Source organism: Stegostoma tigrinum, chromosome 7 (genome assembly GCF_030684315.1).
Source record: "Stegostoma tigrinum isolate sSteTig4 chromosome 7, sSteTig4.hap1, whole genome shotgun sequence".
NCBI lineage: Eukaryota > Metazoa > Chordata > Chondrichthyes > Orectolobiformes > Stegostomatidae > Stegostoma > Stegostoma tigrinum.
In genome coordinates, this window is record NC_081360.1 from 103,455,551 (window position 1) to 103,476,318 (window position 20,768).

The following is a 20,768-nucleotide window of genomic DNA, read 5'->3' on the forward strand; positions in this document are numbered from 1 at the left end:
CGATGTTGTGCCGACCTGTCATACCGATCTGAAGCTCATCTAACCTACACTATTCCATGTACGTCCATATGCTTATCCAATGACGACTTAAATGTACCTAAAGTTGGCGAATCTACTACCGTTGCAGGCAAAGCGTTCCATTCCGTTACTACTCTGAGTAAAGAAACTACCTCTGACATCTGTCCTATATCTTTCACCCCTCAATTTAAAGCTATGCACCCTCGTGCTCGCCGTCACCATCCTAGGAAAAAGGCTCTCCCTATCCACCCTATCTACCCTCTGATTATTTTATATGTTTCAATTAAGTCACCTCTCAACCTTCTTCTCTCTAATGAAAACAGCCTCAAGTCCCTCAGCCTTTCCTCGTAAGACCTTCCCTCCATACCAGGCAACATCCTAGTAAATCTCCTCTGCACCCTTTCCAAAGCTTCCACATCCTTCTTATAATGCGGTGACCAGAACTGTACACAATACTCCAAGTGCGGCCGCACCAGAGTTTTGTACAGCTTCACCATAACCTCTTGGTTCTGGAACTCGATCCCTCTATTAATAAAAGCTAAAACATTGTATGCCTTCTTAACAGCCCTGTCAACCTGGGTGGCAACTTTCAATGATCTGTGTACCTGGACACCGAGATCTCTCGGCTCATCTACACTACTAAGAATCTTACCATTAGCCCTGTACTTTGCCTTCTGGTTACTCCTACCAAAGTGCATCACCTCACACTTGTCTGCATTAAACTCCATTTGCCACCTCTCAGCCCAGCTCTGCAGCTTATCTATGTCTCTCTGCAACCTACAGCATCCTTCGTCACTATCCACAACACCACCGACCTTAGTGTCGTCTGCAAATTTACTAACCCATACTTCTACGCCCTCATCCAGGTCATTTATAAAAATGACAAACAGCAGTGGACCCAACACCGACCCTTGCGGTACACCACTAGTAACTAGTCTCCAGAATGAACATTTCCCTTCAACTACCACCCTCTGTCTTCTTTCAGCAAGCCAATTTCCGATACAAACTGCTATATCTCCCACAATTCCATTCCTCTGCATTTTGTACAATAGCCTACTGTGGAGAACCTTATTGAAAGCCTTACTGAAATCCACATACACCACATCAACCGGTTTACTCTCATCTAACTGTTTGGTCACCTTCTCAAAGAACTCAATAAGGTTTGTGAGGCACGACCTACCCTTCACAAAACTGTGCTGACTATCCCTAATCAATTTATTCTTTTCTAGATGATTATAAATCCTAGCCCTTATAACCTTTTCCAACAACTGAGGTAAGGCTCACTGGTCGATAATTACCAGGGTTGTCTCTACTCCCCTTCTTGAACAGGGGAACCACATTTGCTACCCTCCAGTTGTCTCGCACTATTCCTGTAGACAATGACGAGTTAAAGATCAATGCCAAAGGCTCAACAATCTCCTCCCTGGCTTCCCAGACGATCCTAGGATAAATCCCATCTGGCCCAGGGGACTTATCGATCTTCACCCTCTGTAGGATTTTTAATACCTCTTCCTTGTGAACCTCAATCCCACCTAGTCTAGTAGCCTGTATCTCAGTATTCTCCTCAACAACATTGTCGTTTTCTAGAGTGAATAGTGTTGAAAAAATATTCATTTAGTGCTTCCCCTATCTCCTCTGATTCCACACACAACTTACCACTACTATCCTTGATTGGCCCTAATCTTACTTTTGACGTTCTTTTATTCCTTAAATACCTATAGAAAGCCTTAGGGTCTACCCTGATCCTATCCGCCAACAACTTCTCATGTCTCCTCCTGGCTCTTCTGAGCTCTCTCTTTAGGTCTTTCCTGGCTACCTCGTAGCCCTCAAGTGCCCTAACTGAGCCTTCATATCTCATTCTAACATAAGCCTTCTTCTTCCTCTTGGCCAGAGATTCCACCTCCTTCATAAACCACGGCTCCCGCACTCTACAGCTTCCTCCCTGCCTGACAGGTATATACTTATCTAGGACACTCATACCTTCAGGGAAAGTAATTATCCGCTCATGAATATCAGCTGCTAGAGAGGCTTCCTCTACGTCCTCGTCACTTGCAGTCACTCTGCCATACCGAATGTTGTTTCTAATGTTGTCATTGAAGAGAACAGTGTCCTGAGGCACTACACCAATATGAGAACGAAGAGAGCTCTGCTTCACCTGGGACGGAAATTTAGAATCTTTTAGAAAAAGCATCAGCACAAGACAGAGTTCAAATCACATCACATAATTTATAAAAACCCCATAAAAACATAAGAACTAGGAGCAGGAATAGGCCATTTGGTTTTCCGAGCCTCTTCCCCCATTCAAAACAATCATGACTGATCTGTATCAGTCCCATCTGTCCATGCTATCCCTACATCTCTTCATTCCAATAATCTCTTGTGCAAACTCAATGCATGGAGTATCCAAAGCTCTCTTTGGTAAAAAGTTCCAAATATCTGAACTAGTCGGTGAAGAATTTCTCCACATCTCAGTCCTAAATGCTACAATCTCATTCTGAGATAGCGATTCCCTGTTCTAGAATGTTTCATCAGAAGAAGTGTCTTCTCAGCACCCAACCTCTTAAGTTCCTTCCATGTTTTAATGAAATTATTCATGTTTCTGAATTTGGAAATATAGTCCACTCAACTTCTCATAAAACAAGCGAGGTATCTGCTGTTCAAAGATTAATTGCACTCCTTCTAAAGCAACCACAGTCTTCCTTAGATGAGGAGACTAAATACATACACAATACTCCAGATGTGGTCTGCAGTAAGATTTCATTGAAATAAGTGGGCAAAGTGACAAACAATACTGGACTTAGTAATTCAGAACCCTAGTCTATTGTTCTGGAGACACAAGTTTGAATTGCACCATGATAGATGGTGAAAACTGAATTCTATAAAACAAGATCTGGAATTAAAAGCCATCCTCATGGTGACTATATACCTACTGTAAATTGTCGGTGAAAACATCTGGTTCACTAATGTTCTTTAGGGTAGGAAACCTGTCAGCCCTACCTAGTCTGGCCTACACGTGACTGCAGACCTACAACAATATGGTTGACTCTTAACTGTCTACTGCACGATTGGGAGCAGTAATAAATGCTCTGTTTTCCTAATATTCTTCTGAAGTTGTTAATTGTACATTCCTACATTATATTCCACAGGCCTTGTTCTTGCCTGCTCACTGAAACAGTCTTTATCCCTCTGCAGACTCTGCAACATCACACATTACACTTGGTCCAAACACTGAATCTTGTAGTGTCACACTAGTTACAACCGCCGTACCAAAAAAAATTCCCTGTTTAGTACTACTGTTTTCTGTTAATCAATCCTCAATCCATTAAATATATTGCTGTAGCACCATTTTATGCTCTAATTGTTTTGCAATAATCTCATTTATAATACATTATTGATGGCTATTTCAAAATCAGAATAGACTAACATTTTAAGATAATAAAATGTGAGGCTGGATGAACATAGCAGGCCAAGCAGCATCTCAGGAGCTCCTGAGATGCTGCTTGGCCTGCTGTGTTCATCCAGCCTCACATTTTATTATCTTGGAATTCGCCAGCATCTGCAGTTCCCATTATCTCTAGACTAACATTTTTTAAGGTTTTTAGAAATTTTCTTTCACAGATGTGGACACTGCTGACTCAACCAGCATTTATTATCAATCCTTAACTGGCCTCAGGAAGGTGGTGGTGAACCACCTTCTCGACTCCACAAGGTGTAAGTACATCCACAACAATATTACTGAGAGGATTTTGACCCAGCGACATGCAGGGGTGACATATTCTAAGTCAGGATGGTGAGTGACTTTGGTGGGAACTTGCAAGTTGTGGCATTACCATGCATTTGTTTTTGCAGCTGGTTCATTAATTTTCACTTATCTAACCTGCCAGTTATAATCTGAAAAAACTCAAAAGTTTTGCCAAATACGATTTCCCTTTCACAAGTCCCTGTTGTTTCTCCCTAATTATACTCCAATTCCCCAAGTGCTGTTACCATGTCCATAATAACAGATCCCAGGACTTTCTCTACAACAGCTGTCATGCCTAATGGCGTACAACCTCACATTTTCTCTAGCTCCTTTCTTCTGAATGCCGGAATTAGGCTTACTAACTTCCAGTCTGTGGACATGGTTGAGGATTCAGGGACTTCTGGAAGATGAAGCCTATGTAGGCCCTTATTTCAACAGAGTTGGCGTGTAAGAGTAGGAAAGTCTTACTGCAACCATACAAGGTACTGAGGAAACAACTTCTGGAGTATTGAGAGCAGTTCTGGTCCCCTTACTGAAGAAAAATATCATTTCATTTGATGCAGTTCAGAGCAAGTTCACTAGGATGATCCCTGGTATGGAGGGATTGTCTAATGAGCAGAGATTGAACAGGTTGGGACTCTACTCACTGGAGATTAAAAGGATGAGAAGTGATCTCATTGAAACACATCGGTTCTTAAGAAGCTTTACAGGTAAATGCCGAGAGGATGTTTTCCTTCATGGGAGAGTCTGGGAAACAGCATATGATGTGGATGAGATGGTAGGAGGCATGGTTAGTAGGTTTGTGGAAGGCACCAAAATTGGTGGTATAGCTGACAGTGAAGAAGGTTATCTAAGATTACAAAGAGATCTTGATCAATTCAGCTGATGGATTAAAGGAATGGCAGATGGTGTTTAATTTGGATAAATGTGAGGTATTGCACTTTGGTAAAACAAATAAGGGCTAGACTTGTACAGTTAATTATAGGGCCTTGGGTAATGTTGTCGAACAGAGAGACGTAGTGGTTCAAGCACACAGTTCTTTGAAAGTTGCATCACAGGTAGACAGGGTGGTGAAGAACGCATTTAGCACACTAGCTTTCATCACTCTGATCATTAAGTATAGGAGTTGGAACATCATGTTTAGGTTATACAGAACACTGATGAGGTCTCTTCTAGAATACTGTCTCCATTTCTGCTCACTCTGCTATAGGAAGGATATTATTAAATTGTACAGGGTTGAGTGATATTACCAAGATATTGATGGGAGTGGAAGGTTGAACTTAGAAGGAAAAGCTGGGACTTTTTTCACTGGAGTGAAGATTGATGGGTGACCTTAATGAGGTTTATAAAATCATGACGAGCATAGATTATGTGGTAGCAAAGGTCTTTTCCATGGGATGGGTGAGTTCAAAGCCAGCAGGCATATTTTCAAGATTAGAGAAGATAAGTACATAAGGAGATTCGTACATAAGGAGCAAGAGGGTAACAAGAGAAAGGGTTTGCCCACTCAAGGACAAAGGAGGAAAGTTATGTGAGGAGTCAGAATAAATGAGTGAGATTCTTACTAAGTACTTTGCAGCAGTATTCACCGAGGAGAGGGACATGACGGATGTTAAGGTTAGGGATAGATGTTTGATTACTCTAGGTCAAGTTGGCATAAGGAGGGAGGAAGTGTTGGGTGTTCTAAAAGGCATTAGGGTGGACAAGTTCCCAGGTCAGGATGGGATCTATCCCAGGTTCCTGAGGGAAGCAAGAGACAGCTGGTGCCTTAACAGATACCTTTGCAGCATCCTTGAGCACGGGTGAGGTTCCGGAGGAGTAGAGAATTGCTAATGTTGTCCTCTTGTTTAAGAAGGGTAGCAAGGATAATCCAGGTAATTATAGACCGGTGAGCCTGACGTCAGTGGTAGGGAACCTGCTGTAGAAAATACTGAGGGATAGGATCTATTTACATTTGGAAGAAGATGGGCTTATTAGTGATAGGCAGCATGGTTTTATGCAGGGAAAGTCATGTTTTACCAACTTGATAGAATTCTTTGAGTAAGTGACAAAATTGATGGATGAGGGAAGGGCTGTGGATGTCATATACATGGAATTCAGTAAGGCATTTGATAAGGTTCCCCAGGGTAGGCTGACAGAGAAAGTGAAGTCACATGGATCCAGGGTGAGGTCCACCTCAGGTGACCTCTCACCCACAGCCTCCAACCTCATTGTTCCCCAACCCTGCACCGAGCGCTTTTATCTCCTTCCCAAAATCCACAAACCTGCCTGCCCTGGTCAACCTATTGTCTCCACCTGCTCCTGCCCCACTGAACTCATCTCCACCTATCTGGACTCCATCTTCTCCCCCTTGGTAAAGGAACTCCCTACCTACATCCATGACACCACCCACACCCTCCACCTCCCCCAGAACTTCCAATTCCCTGGTCCCTAGCACCTCATTTTCACTATGGACGCCTGGTCCCTATACATCTGCATTCCCCATACAGGTGGCCTAAAGGCCCTCTGCTTCTTCCTGTCCTGCAGGCCCGAACAGTCCCCCTCCACCGACACCCTCATCCGCCTAGCCCAACTCGTCCTCAGCCTCAACAACTTCTCTTTCGATTCCTCCCACTTCCTACAGACAAAGGGGGTGGCCATGGGTACCTGCATGGGCCCAAGCTATGCCTGTCTCTTTGCAGGTTACGTGGAACAGTCCCTCTTCAGCAACTACACTGGCCCCAATCCCCACCTCTTCCTCCGTTACAATGATGACCGTATCGGCGGCGCCTCGTGCTCCCAAGAGGAGCTCAAACAGTTCATCCACTTGACCAACACCTTCCACCCCAACCTCAAGTTCACTTGGACCATCTCCAACACATGCCTCACTTTCCTGGACCTCTCTGTCTCCATCTCAGGCAACTACCTAGAAACTGATATCCACTTCAAGCCCACTGACTCCCACAGCTACCCAGAATACACCTTCTCCCACCCACCATCCTGTAAAAATTCCATCCCCTATTCCCAATTCCTTCACCTCCGCCGCATCTGCTCCCAGGACGAGGCATTCCATTCCCATACATCCCAGATGTCCTCGTTCTTCGAGGACAGCAAAACCACCCAGATCCCCCACCCCCGCAGTGGTCGAGAACGCCCTCGACCGTGTCTCCGCATTTCCCACAACTCATCCCTCACACCCTGTCCCCGCAATAACTGCCAAAAGAGAATCCCCCTCATCCTCACGTACCACCCCACCAACCTCTGGATACAATGCATCATCCTCTGACACTTCCGCCATCTACAATCTGACCCCACTACCAAAGACATTTTTCCATCCCCACCTTGTCTGCCTTCCGGAGAGACCACTCTCTCCGGGACCCCCTTGTCCTCTCCACACTCCCCTCCAACCCACCATACCCAGCACTTTCCCCTGCAACTGCAGAAAGTGCTACACTTGCCCCCATACCACCTCCCTCACCCACATCCCAGGCCCCAAGATGACTTTCCATATCAGGCAGATGTTCACCTGCACATCTGGCAATGTGGTATACTGCATCCGCTGTACCCGTTATGGCTCCTCTACATTGGGGAAACCAAGCGGAGGCTTGGGGACCGCTTTGCAGAACACCTCCGCTCGGTTCACAATAAACAACTGCACCTCCCAGTCGCGAACCATCTTAACTCCCCCTCCCATTCCTCAGACGACATGTCCATCATGGGCCTCCTGAAGTGCCACAACGACACCACCCGAAGGTTGCAGGAACAGCAACTCATATTCCGCTTGGGAACCCTGTAGCCCAATGGTATCAATGTGGATTTCACAAGCTTCAAAATCTCCCCTCCCGCCCCTGCATCCCAAAACCAGCCCAGCTCGTCCCCGCCTCCCTAACCTGTTCTTCCTCTCACCTATCCCGTCCTCCCACCGCAAGCCTCACCTCTATTTCCTACCTACTAACCTCATCCCGCACCCCCCTCGACCTGTCTGACCTCCTCGGACTGACCTATCTCCACCTATACTCACCTCTACAGGCTCCATCCCCACCCCTTTAAGTTGTCTGTCTCCTCTCCACCTTTCTTCTCCTCTATCCATCTTTGATCCGCCTTCCCCTCTCTCCCTATTTATTTCAGAACCCTCTCCCCATCCCCCTTTTTTGATGAAGGGTCTAGGCCCAAAACGTCAGCTTTTGTGCTCCTAAGATGCTGCCTGACCTGCTGTGTTCATCCAGCTCCACATTTTGTTATCTTGGAGCCCAGGGTGTACAAGCAAGTTGGATAGAGAACTGGATGGGCAACAGGAGACAGAGAGTTGCAGTGGAGGGCAGTTTCTCAAAAGGGACCAGTGGTGTTCCACAGGGATCCGTGTTGGGACCACTGTTGTTTGTGATATACATAAATGATCTGGAGGAAGGTATAGATGGTCTGATTAGCAAGTTTTCAGATGACACTAAGATTGTGGAGTAACAGGTAGTGAAGGGGACTGTCAGAGAATGCAGCAGAATATAGATAGATTGGAGAGTTGGGCAGAGAAATGGCAGATGGAGTTCAAACTCGGCAAATGTGAGCTGATGCATTCTGGAAGATCAAACTCAAGAGCAAATGGTAAATGGAAAAGCCCTGGGGAAAACTGATGCACAGAGAGATCTGGATGCTCAGATTCATTGCACCCCGAAGGTGACAACGCAGGTCAATAAGGTGGCCAAGAAGGCATATGGCATGCTTTCCTTCATTGGGCGGGGTACTGAGTACAAGAGTTGGCAGGTCATGTAACAGTCGTATAGGAGTTTGGTTCGACCACATTTGGAATACTGTCTACAGTTCTGGTCGCCACATTATCAAAAGGATGTGGATGCTTTGGAGAGGGTGCAGAGGAGGTTCACCAGGATGTTGCCTGGTGTGGAGGGCGCTAGCTATGAAGAAAGGTTGAGTAGATTAGGATTATTTACATTACAAAGACAGAAGTTGAGGAGGGGGACCTGATTGAGGTCTACAAAATAATGAGAGGTACAGACAGGGTGGATAGCAAGAAGCTTTCTCCCAGAGTGGGGGACTCAATTACTAGGGGTCATGAGTTCAAGATGAGAGGAGGAGAGTTTATGGGAGATATGTGTGGAAAGTTCTTTAAGCAGAGGGTGCCTGGAATGCGTTGCCAAGGGAAGTGGTAGAGGTGGGCACGATAGCGTCATTTAAGATATATGTAGACCGATACATGACTGGGCAGGGAGCAGAGGGATACAGATCCTTGGAAAATAGATGACAGGTTTAGATAGAGGATCTGGATTAGCGCAGGCTACGAGGGCCGAAGGGCCTGTTCCTGCGCTGTAATTTTCTTTGTTCTTTGAGAAAGATTTGAAAGGGACCTGAGGAGCAACATTTTCACAGATTGGGTGGTTCATGTGTGGAACGAACTGCTAAAAGAAGTGGTAGAAACAGGTAAAGATACAACATTTAGAAGATCTTTGGATAGGTACATGAATGGGAAAGCTTTAGAGGAACATGGGCCAAATGCAGGCAAGTGGGAGACTTAATCTGCATGGATGAATTGGACCGAAGAGTCTTTCTCCATGCTGCACGACTCTGACTCAGAATAAAGGAACCCCAATATATGACTGAAAATGAGGAGGAATTTCTGATGGGGTTAAGATTCTTTGGAGCTCCTTACCATGGAGCATGGTGGAGAGAGTGTCCTTGTGCACATTTAAGGCTAAGACAGATAGGTTCGTGATCAATAGGGGAGTTAAGGGTTATGAGGCAAGTGCAGGAAAGTGGACGTGAGGAATGTTCGATCAGCCATGATCCTACAGAATGCAGAACTGGTTTGAGGGGCTGAACTGCCTACTCCTGCTCCTGTTTCACATGGTCATGTGCTCATCTACTATCTATGTCATTTAGAGGATGCAAGCCATAAAGTCCAGTAATTTATTGACTTTTAAGTGTTTTATGGTCTCAGCTGATGGTCTTACTGAACACGTCATTAATACCATGGAATGCAACCTGACTGGAAAGATAATTTTAAAAAAAAATTTTCTCGCATGGTCATCATTCAATGAAACATAGTCATACGAAGCTACAGATTTAATTTTAACAACAGTTAAAAAGTCTAATCTGTTTTCCTGACACTATCCACTACTGATTTACATCCAGAGAAATTACACCTCCATTTCAAACATTTAAGTTCGACTGAGCCAATTCCCCACATTCCTTTCCTATGAACAGTGAAGCTTTCTTAAAAGAATCCTCGCAAAACTGAGAGCTCAAACTTTCTAGGTTTTGATAACCAGCAGATGTCTAACCAACATTCCTGGTTTGAAAATTTGACAAACTAGACTATTCTCCTGAGGTAACTGTACTTTCTCTAATCTTGTGTACTCCTTTCTGGGAGACAAACTATATTTCCTTCTGACCCCAGTCAGAACTCCTCCGAACTGCCTCAAACCTTTCTATCTCAATGTTTTCCAAGTCAAAATGTGTCCTTGATTATCCGGAATCAAAAACAAGAGTCTTCAAATTTTTTTAGTCATTCACAGGATGTGGCATCAATGGCCAGACAAGTATGTGTGACCCATCTCTAATCACCCAAAGGACAGCTGAGAGTGAACCATCATTATTGTGGGTCTGAAGTCACATGTAGGCCAGATCAGGTTAGGATGGCAATTTCCTTTCTTGAAGGACATCAGTGAACTAGATGGGTTTTTCTGACAATTAACAATGAATTCATGGTCATCAGACTCTTAATTTCAGATTTCTATTGAACTAACATTTCATCATCTGCCATGGCAGAATTTGAACCTGGGTCTCCACAACATTACCCAAATCTCAGGATTAATAGTTTAGTGATAGTAAAGGAGGCAATGGTCTACATGTGACTCCAGACTCACAATATAGTGGCTGACTCTTAATTGCCCTCTGGACAATGAGGGATGGGCAATGAGTGCTGGCCACCCACATCTGACAGTGATATTAAAAAATAACCCACTAAGCCATGACATTCTTTAAAATATATACTCCCTGTTACAAAGACTAAAGGGAAACTCGGAGGGGTTCCTGCTCTTGTGACACATACTGGATCAGATCACTGTTTCTTGAAGACTGACTGACCCAGTTACTTCTTTAAAAAGGAAACTCTTCACGTAAGCAACCAACTCCAAACGCCACTATTTGAAAATCCAAGCACTAAAAATGATATTAATACAAACACAGACACATTTAATCACAAATCCTATTAATTTCTTCTGTACAACAAAATAAATTAACATCCTGGGGTTACCACTGACTGAAACTCAACTGGACTCATCAAAAAAAAACACAGTGGCTACAAGAAAAGAAGGTAGGAATACTGAATAACTCACATCATGATTTGCCAAATCCTGTCCACCATTTACAAGGTACAAGTCAGGAATGTGCGGGAATACTCCTCCCTTGCCTGGATGGATGCAGCTCCAACGGTATTCAAGAAGTTTAACACAGTCCAGGACAAAGCAGCAATTTGATTGGCACCATATCCACAAGCATTTGCTCCCTCCACCCCCGACACTCAGTAGCAGCAGTGTGTACTATCTACAAGATGCACTGCAGAAATTCACCAAGACTCCTAGACAGCATCTTCCAAACCCACATCCACTTCCACCTGGAAACACAAAGGCAGCAGGAAGATTTTGACAGCACCACTTGCAAGTTTCTCTTCAAGGCATTCATCATTCTTTGAAATATATTGTTACTTCTTCAGTATTACTGGATCAAAATCACAGAAGTACCTCCCTAAGCTAACTTGTGAATTGCAAGCTCCAAATAGAGATCTTTAGTCTCAGAGCCCTTTCAGGTCCACTCTCCTTCACCATCTTTAAAGCACTGTCTACCTTCCAGCAACAGAAGTATGAGGAATGGTAGTTGCAGGATCACAAAGCCAAGGTGCAAGGACAAGGAGGGAATTCCATTGATTAACAGTTGTGTCAAATAGCTGGCTTTAGATTTTAAAATGGAGTGTTTCAGATGACAGAGATGAACAAATTTGGGCCAAAAATCCTATTTCTCCACTGTAAATTTCTTGCAAAATCCTTTGCTGTCTTAAAATAAGTTGAAAAACTAATTAAGATTAGAAATGTGTTTGCATTCGAATTGGTGCCTACAAAGTCCAGAAGAGGTGTGGAGCTGGTTAACATGGAGAAATCACTGGAAAAGTTCAATATGTTTAAAAAATAATTTTCAAAGAAGTGCAGAATCGTTTGCGGGGTCTTTATATCATATAGAGCTTATTGCCAAGTGTACATCAGGTATTTGCAGCTCGTCCTAAATAGCCATTTTGCACCCATCACCAAGATTACCATCAAGGAATCAGAGAATCTGATCAACTCCTCAAAATAGCCCTGCACCCCCTCCAGCTTTTTGCGGCTGTTCATAGCTCTTTGATCATCCCTTTGCAACAAGGATGCTTAAGGCACAGGAAAGGAGCTCTTGGTAATGAGTCACAGGTGAGGGAAGGACATGAAAAGCATGATAATTTAGGGAGTGATTCAGGACAACTATAATACTGGGTTGCAGCTGTCTAGAACAAGAGGGCTTTCTGAAGAAGATTTCCGAACTGGTGCAAGTAAAAAACTTATAAGTTACTTCTCATGCACGTATGTAGATTCTCCCAATTTGCTGAATTTTTAAACTTTCCCAACACCACTAACAACTGTTTGAAATCCAATTTTATAGGACACTCTTCATAATTCTATACATCCCAACCCCATTGTACAGTCAATAGCAATGAGGAAAGATATTGTCACATGTTCGAAAATCCAACAAACTGCAATCTCATAGTGACCAGGTAGTGTGCTCTTGTGTAGTCTAAGGGTCAGATATTGACTAGGAAACCAGGAAGAACTCGCTGCTCCTGTCCAAAGTAGTACTATGGTACATTTTATATTGATCTGAATGGCCTTATTTTAAGGTCTCATCTGAATGATAACAACTCTAACAGTGCAATCCTCCCTCAGTACTGCACTGGGACAGTCAGCCTGGATTTCGTGCTCAAGCCTTTGGACTGGGACTTTAACTTACAAACCAATGGTTCAGCGGCAAACATGCAACCCACTTAGCCAAGGCTGTCACCTTGGGCAGGCACCCGATACATTCTCCAGCCCAGCCCGCTGCAGAAAGGCTGATGGTATAAATCAGGAACAAATACAAAATTGCTGGAGAGGCTCAGCAGGTCTGGCAGCATCTGTGAAGGAAAAAAGCAGAGTTAACGTTTCGGGTCCTCAGAGGAAGGGTCACCGGACCTGAAACGTTACCTCTGCTTTTTTCCTTCACAGATGCTGCCAGACCTGCTGAGCTTCTCCAGTAATTTTGTTTTTGTGCACTATAAAATAGCATCAACAATGGTATAGAATACAACTTAAGATAACCAAGTGGGTTCTTCATGACAACTGTCAATCTCCAGATCTTTTCACTGAATTCAAATCCCACCATTTGCCATGATCCCAGAATATTACCTCGGTCTAGCAATAATATCATTAGGCCATCATCTTCCCTGCTTTATTATTAGCGGCACAGTGTGTAACAGCAGGGAGGTGATGTGCACCTTACGTAAGACACTTGTTAGACCTCAGCAGGAGTACTGTGCATAGCATGGGTACCACATTATAGGACAGATATGAATGCATTGGAGAGAGTACAGATGTGATTTTTAAGAGCAGTTCCAGGAATGAGAAACATCAGTTACGAAATAGATTAAAGAGGTTGGAACTATTTTCCTTGGAAGGAAGAAGGCTGGGAGGAGATCTAGCACAGTTTCTCAAAATCGTGAATGGGCAGGATAAAATAAGACAGGGAAAAACTACTCTTGTTTGCAACAGGAAAAAGAACAAGGTGTAGGTTTAAAGTGATGTGCAAAACAAGCAAGAGTGGTGTGATAAAATTGTTTTTACACAATGAGCAGTTAGGGTAGCACTGCCTGGAAGTACGGTGGAGGCAGGCTCAACAGAAGTTTTTAAGAAAGGCATTAGATAATTCATTTGATAAGAATGATGTGCAGGGATATGGGGAAAAGGCAGGAGACTGGCACAAAAGAATACCGCTGGTGCTAACATAATGGGCTGAAAGGCCTTCCCCTGCATCATAACAATTCTTATCTGACTGCTGGAAAGAATGGGTGTGAATTTTCCTGCACAAGAGCAGACTGCTGATGGGTGTGCAGCTGGTACAGGGTGCACTTCATTTTGGGAAAAACAGACACACTGGATCCAAAAGAATAACAATGGTCAGGTTTAGTTATATGAAAAAACTGTACATGAATATTTAATGAAATGTTAGCAATTCTTACAGATGTAGGCACAGGATGAAGAAGGGATACACTAGCCCAACTCAGTAAAATACATTTAATGTACTGCATAAAAGAATAAAGACTCACTTTAGGATTTGCCTTATTCACTACACTTTGTATGTTTAGGTACCCTCATTGTAAACTACTGTCTTTGTATTTCTCGTGGTCTTCCTCAGCCCACTCCTATCTAATATGGAACTACTTCCTTCTCTAAAACCCTCCCACACTCTCACTTTATGCATCTTATTCCTCCTTTCCACTTTGTACGAGTGCCTATGTCGCTGCATGTTTAGTTTAAACTCTCTCCAACTATGTAAAACAGTCCAAGTTGCAATACCAGAGTCATTTCAATGCCTGTGATTGTACTTTCAATGCAACTCAAATGTTCGCTGCTTACATCTTAACTCACACCAAGTCCTGTTCTATTACCCCTCTAATTGTTGACTTACAGACGCTAGCAGTCTGGTCTGGCAATACCTGCATTCTAAAATTCTCATCATTACGTTTAAATATTTCCTTTTTGTTTATTTTCATGAATGCAGATTCCTAGAGCCAAGACTCATTTTCCGAGTCTAACGTGATTAGTCTGCCACTCAGTCTTCAGAGATGACTGTAACCTGATGTTGCGTGAATTCGGACCTCAGTAAGGTGCAGCATTGTTTATGCCTGTCCACAAGTGCAAAGGGGTTTACAAAAAGGCCCAAGTGCTGGAGGTCAGCTGCACAAAGGCTTGGCTTGAATCCGGCCTCCAGAACTTCATTGCTTTCTCCAAGCATCCAGGAACGGTGTTCCCCTGTCTCTTGCATATCAGCCACTCATTTCACAACTCCAGGTGCCTATCTTTAGCAATATCAGACCTAAGCTCAGGAATTCGCTCCTCTGCACCTCTCTCTATACCTTCAAGCATTGTTAAAGCCTACCATAGTGAAAAGACCAGTCCCTTCCACCTTTGGTGTCATGTTAATTTTATCTGATGATTCTACGGCAAATCACTTTGTGACATTTTATGACATTAAGACGGCTGAGTGGTTAGCATTGCCAACCCACAGTGAGAGGGCCCCAGGTTCGATTCCACCCTCAGATAACTGTCTGTGTGGACTTTGCATGTTCACCCTGTGTCTGCATGGGTTTCCTCCCACAGTCTAAAGATGTGCAGGTTAGATGGATTTGCTACACTAAGTTTCCCCACAGTGTCCAGGGATGTGAAGGCTCGGAAAATTTGCTATGGTAAATATGTGGTAACATGGTTGGGGTGGGTCTGAGTGGGATGCTCTTCAGAGGCTCGGTGCAGACTTGATGGGCTGAAGTGGCCTCTATCTGCACTTTACAGGATTCTATGATTCCATGAAAAGCAATATGTAGAAAATACAAGTTATATATTAGATATTAAGCAGACTAAGCTTCTATTTCATGGAATTCAGAAAAACAGGAGATGACCTAACTGAAGCATATAAATTTTGTACGGGTGATACTGTAGAGGCTGAGAAAATATTTCCCCTGACTGGAGAATATATAACATGGGGTAACAGCCTCAGTAGAAAAGGTTGGTTGTTTAGGAATGAGATAAAAGAAATTTCTCACTTGAGAGTATGTGAATCATTTGAACTTGCAACCTCAGAGATCAGTAGTCATTGAGCATCTTCAAAACAAAGAGGTCAATGGATTTCTTGATACTAAAAGAAATTTTGGAATGTGGGGATAGTGAAGCCAAGGTAGAAGACCAGCCAAAATCTAACTGGATGGTATTGCAGGATAGAGAGGCCGAATGATCTACCCTAGCTTTTATTTCTTACATCACCCAGAACTGAGGGAATAACTCAGGAAACACTGCTTCTTTATCTCAAGGCTTCTGGTCCTATTGCTGCGAGCCTTACTGATAGGGAGTTAGAACTTCCTAAACCGACGTTCAATTTTCCTGAGTATGGCCAGCAACATTGGATATGCAGTAAGGAAACAGTTCGCATTTTTTTTAAAGCGGTTGATATCCAACAGGCATGTGCTCACAAAGTATACTGTTTATAGTAAATATATCTAAATGATGAGGAGATCAGTTGGTTTTGATTTCAATCAGCCAGGTGTGCACTGCCCAAGAAGAACAGATGTTTCTATGTGACGACTACTTTGTAGTTAATGAGATGGAGGAGAGTGGCGCAGATGGAGAGAAGGTTCAAATTTCAGCCTCTTCTGGGAGACAGATTTGCTGAATAGGAGTAATGGGGTTGAGTGGAAGGCGACAGCTCAGCTTATTTCTGACACTACAGGGAGCTGGCAAGTCATTGGTAATTGATAGCTCAGCAGGAAAAGTAACTCAGATCCTATGTGGTCCACTAGAGGATCGAAGTTAAAACAATAGGAGGGAAAATGGAGGGTTCGGGGATTCAGATAATGTTCTGTTTCTAACAGTGCCTCTCTCATTGCAGATTTGAAATAAAAATACTAAATTATAAAAGACCTGCAAATACAGGTCACCGGAAAATACTGTAAATCTCAAACAGGTATGATGGGTTGAATGGTCTCTTCTTGAGCTGCATCATTTTAAAAAGGGGAAAAAAAACAGGTTATGACTTTTTGATCACATGTCTTATCAGACTTAGTGAAGATTCAACTGTGAAATCTCATTATTAGCCTTTTCTCTCCACAAATATTCTCTTTATTAATGATTTAACTACTGAAAAATAAGTTTAAAAAGTATAAGGGAATTCATGAATTAAGCAACAGAGCATCAGCTTAATAAATACTGGCTGGCCTACAGGTGTACATGTTAGGAAGAATGTTAATTTTTGAGAGGTGTACAGGAACTTCAGGTGTGTGGAGAAATTGGAGATGATGGAATTGTTCTCCCCAGAAAACACTAAAGAAAGATTAAGAGTTTTAATAGAACAAGTTAATGAGAAACCGTTTCCACTTGCAAGAAGGTCAGTAACCAAACAACACAGATTTAAAGTGACTGGCAAAATAATCTAAGGGGAGACTATAGCATGGCAGTAAAGTCACTTCACTAGTAATTCAGAAGTACAAATTATTGTTTTGGAATAGGAATGGCATCTGGTGGAATTGAAAGCTAGCCTTGGTGGTCATGAAGCTATCATCGATTGTCATTAAAACCCATCTGTTTCAATAATGTTTCTGATGAAGGCTCTAGGCCCGAAATATCAGCTTTTGTGCTCCTAAGATGCTGCTTGGCCTGCTGTGTTCATCCAGCTCCACACTTTGTTATGTTGGATTCTCCAGCATCTGCAGTTCCCATTATCTCTGTTTCAATAATGTCCTTTAGGGAAGAAAATCTACTGTCCTAACCTGGTCTGACCGACTTGTGACTCCAGATGAACAGCAATGTGGCTGACTCTTAACTGCCCTCTGAACTGGCCTAGCAAGCCATTCAGTTCAAGGGGAATAGGGATGAGCAACAAATAATGGCTCAGCCAATGATGCCCACATTCCCTGAATAAACAATATATGAAAAAAAAGTTGTCAGACATGTGGTGCTGGTGGCTGGGGGAGAGAAAAAAAAAGAGAAAGGGGAGGGTTTCTTTTATGCAGTGAGTTGTTGCGAGTCTAAACGTGTGGCCTAAAAGGGAGATGGGAGCATGTACACAATAACTGTCAAAATAAAGCTTAAATATACTTTACAGGCTAATGGGAAACAGCAGGGGAGTGAGACTTGTTGGGTAGCTCTTTCAAATAGCTGACAGAGGCATTGGTGATGAATTTGGGGTGGCATGGTGGCTCAGTGGTTAGCACTGCAGCCTCACAGCACCAAGGACCCGGGTTCAATTCCAGCCTCGAGCGATAATCTGTGTGGAGTTTGCACATTCTTCCCGCGTCTGCATGGGTTTCCTCCGGGGGCTCTGGTTTCCTCCCACAGTCCAAAAATGTGCAGGCTAGGTGGATTGGCCATTCCAAATTCCCCATAGTATTTCAGGGGTGTGTAGATTATAGGTGGATGGGTCTGGGTGGGGTATATCAAGGGGCAGCGTGGACTCGTTGGGCCGAAGGGCCTGTTTCCACACTGTAGGGAATCTAATCATAACTTAATTTGTGTGATTTTACGAACTGACCTGCTGCATATTTTCAACATTTACAAGGAATTTGTCTCCAGCAGAAAATGGTTTTGTTTAAATAGAACTTAGTATTAAAGAAGCATACAAGGAAATGGAAAATTTCTGAGAATAAACATGGATTGGTGCATGCATGTGCCACATATACATGGCTACATACATTGCACATCTTGCCAACCATCCATATTAGATTTATGTGATACTATAAAATACTTGGAAGCATGATCGCTCTCCATACTTTTGTTATACTGGTTATTTGCCATTTAATTTGGAGATTCTAGTCCAGGTCACATTTATGAAACTGTTCATCAGAGAAAGGGCTCACTGGGAATTCAACTGTCTATCTCCATCTTGTAGAAAGCCCGTAACTAAATGACACAAAGACAGCTCCCACTGTTGACTGCAGTCCGGCTGGCATACAATCATGAAGTCACACAAAAGGAAAGCAATGAGAATGACCCTCCCTACTTGAGCTTCTCCATCTGGTTGGAAAGATCATGTAGACCATGTAGATAACGTCTCGCTGTGGGGTATGTGAAGGCATTTGATAATGAAGAGAACAGGGTGAAAAAATAGTAGACAGATTTAATTACTTGGAACAATTATATCATTTCTGTGGATTCTGATCATTTCAGCAATTAATAATTTCTAAACAGCTTCTTTTACAGATCAAAATATTTTTCTTGGATACGAAGGCCAGCAACAAGATCAGGATTAGAGCTTTGTTGATTCCTACTTCTCCTTCACTGCACTGGTATATGCTTCATCTCTTTCCAATATTCTGCAGCATCCTAATCCATTTGGTGTGGATCATTTCCTTGTTTTATTTTCCAAAGATCTCTTGGTTCTAATAAAATAAAGAACTGTGGATGCTGAAAATCCGATACAAAAATAGAAATTGCTGGTGAAACTCAGCAGGTATGGCAGCATCTATGGGAAGAAAGCAGAGTTAACATTTCACGTCTGATGAAAAATCAACAAACTTGAAACCTTATCTCTGCTTTCTTCCCACAGATCTGGTGGTTGTCTTGCACTGTCTTTGTGCTAAAATATCTTACGATAAAAACTGCTCTCAGTTCTATTAATTGTATTATAAGCTCCTAATAGTTCCTTTTCTATTCTTACAACCTCTAAAGTTAGGAGGCTTCATCCTAACTGATTACTGTCTAGCCTAGCATCACTGTCTACTTAGATACTTCATGACATAGTAGAACAGTGGAATCAATTATGTCAGACATACGGCAACCCCCATCCCCTCTCTCTTCCAAAATTCTTTGATCTCAAGCAATCAATGTGGCTTCAGCCTGAGAGATTTACCTTTGATCTTGTAATGCTTCCTGATCAGCAGCAATCTACTACTTTGAAGCATTAGGCTGGAAAGGTCATGGCATTTTTATGTGCCCCTTGGGCTTTACGAGTAAAGTGGCATTGTTTCAAATTGGCTCAGTTGATAGCCTTCTCACCTCTGAGTCAGTGGATTTCATTCGGCACTCAAGGACTTGAGCACAGAATCTTGCCGGACACTCCAGTTCATGGAGTGCTGCATTGCTGGAGGTGCTTTATTTTGGATGAAACAAGTATGAACGATCCCATGGCTTTATCTCAAAGAAGACCAATGAAGGGTCAAAGACAACAGGACAAACCAGTTTCCCTCGGTACAGAGTTCAAAAATCAGGGTTCGTAGATTCAAGTTAAGTAGCAGATGGATTAGAGGGAATGTGAGGAAAAACATTTTTACGTAGAGGGTGATGGATGTCTGTAATTTGCTGCCTGAGTTGTGGTGGAGACAGAGACCTTAAACTCTTAAAATGTATCTGGATCTGCAGCACAAGGGCTGTAAACTGCGGGGCTATTGGCTGCGTGCAGAAAGATGGGATTAGAAAGGGCATGGGGTGTCTTTAGGTCAGAATGGCGAACCTGAGCCAAATGGCCTCCTTCTGTGCTTTTTCATTCCTACAATTCTATGGAGTTCTCCCTGGGCTTCCTAGTGTCCACTTCTTAATCAACATTGCAAAAACAGATTATCTGGTCATTATCACACTGTTGTCTCTGGGAGCTTGGTAGATGCAATTTGGCTGCTGAGATTTCTACACTATGACAGTAGAGACATTTGAAAAAGTATTCCATTTACAATAAAAGATAGAACATACAGCAATCATGAAAAAGAGATCAAAGAATTGCAGTTGAAGGAAAATTGAACAGGTCTGGCAGTGTCAGTGGAAAGAAAGCAGAGTTAATGCTTCAGGTCCAGTTCTTCATCAAAAGAACCGCACCATGGAAGTTGCTACACAACAGTATGCTATTCTTTCCATCCACTTTTAATTGGTTTGGAGACTGAACGATGTCGAGCTCATGGAGAACTCAAAGTAAATTTTTTTTTAAAAATCACTGGTTACCGACAGTGATTTGCAACAGATCAACAGACAGTTGATGGGGCGGCACGGTGGCTCAGTGGTTAGCACTGCAGCCTCACAGCACCAGGGACCCGGGTTCAATTCCAGCCTCGAGCGACTGTCTGTGTGGAGTTTGCACATTCTCCCCGTGTCTGCGTGGGTTTCCTCCGGGTGCTCTGGTTTCCTCCCACAGTCCAAAAATGTGCAGGCTAGGTGGACTGGCCATGCTAAATTGTCCGTAGTATTCAGGGGTGTGTGGGTTAAAGGGGGATGCG

General features: G+C 43.1%; 1 protein-coding gene across 7 annotated transcripts in view; it reads right to left on the reverse strand.

Annotated features, from left to right (window-relative positions):
- LOC125454335 (ATP-binding cassette sub-family B member 6-like) overlaps window positions 1-20,768 on the reverse strand; it is a 221,157-nt gene that overhangs the window by 44,292 nt on the left and 156,097 nt on the right. For 6 of the 7 annotated variants that reach the window (XM_048534994.2, XM_048534995.2, XM_048534992.2 and 3 more), the window contains one exon: window positions 1,999-2,173. In XM_048534994.2, coding sequence (XP_048390951.1) covers window positions 1,999-2,173 — 175 coding nt within the window. Of the gene's footprint in view, window positions 1-1,998; window positions 2,174-11,195; window positions 11,364-20,768 lie in introns of those variants that run through there. The other variant, XM_059647590.1, reaches the window with a different exon arrangement.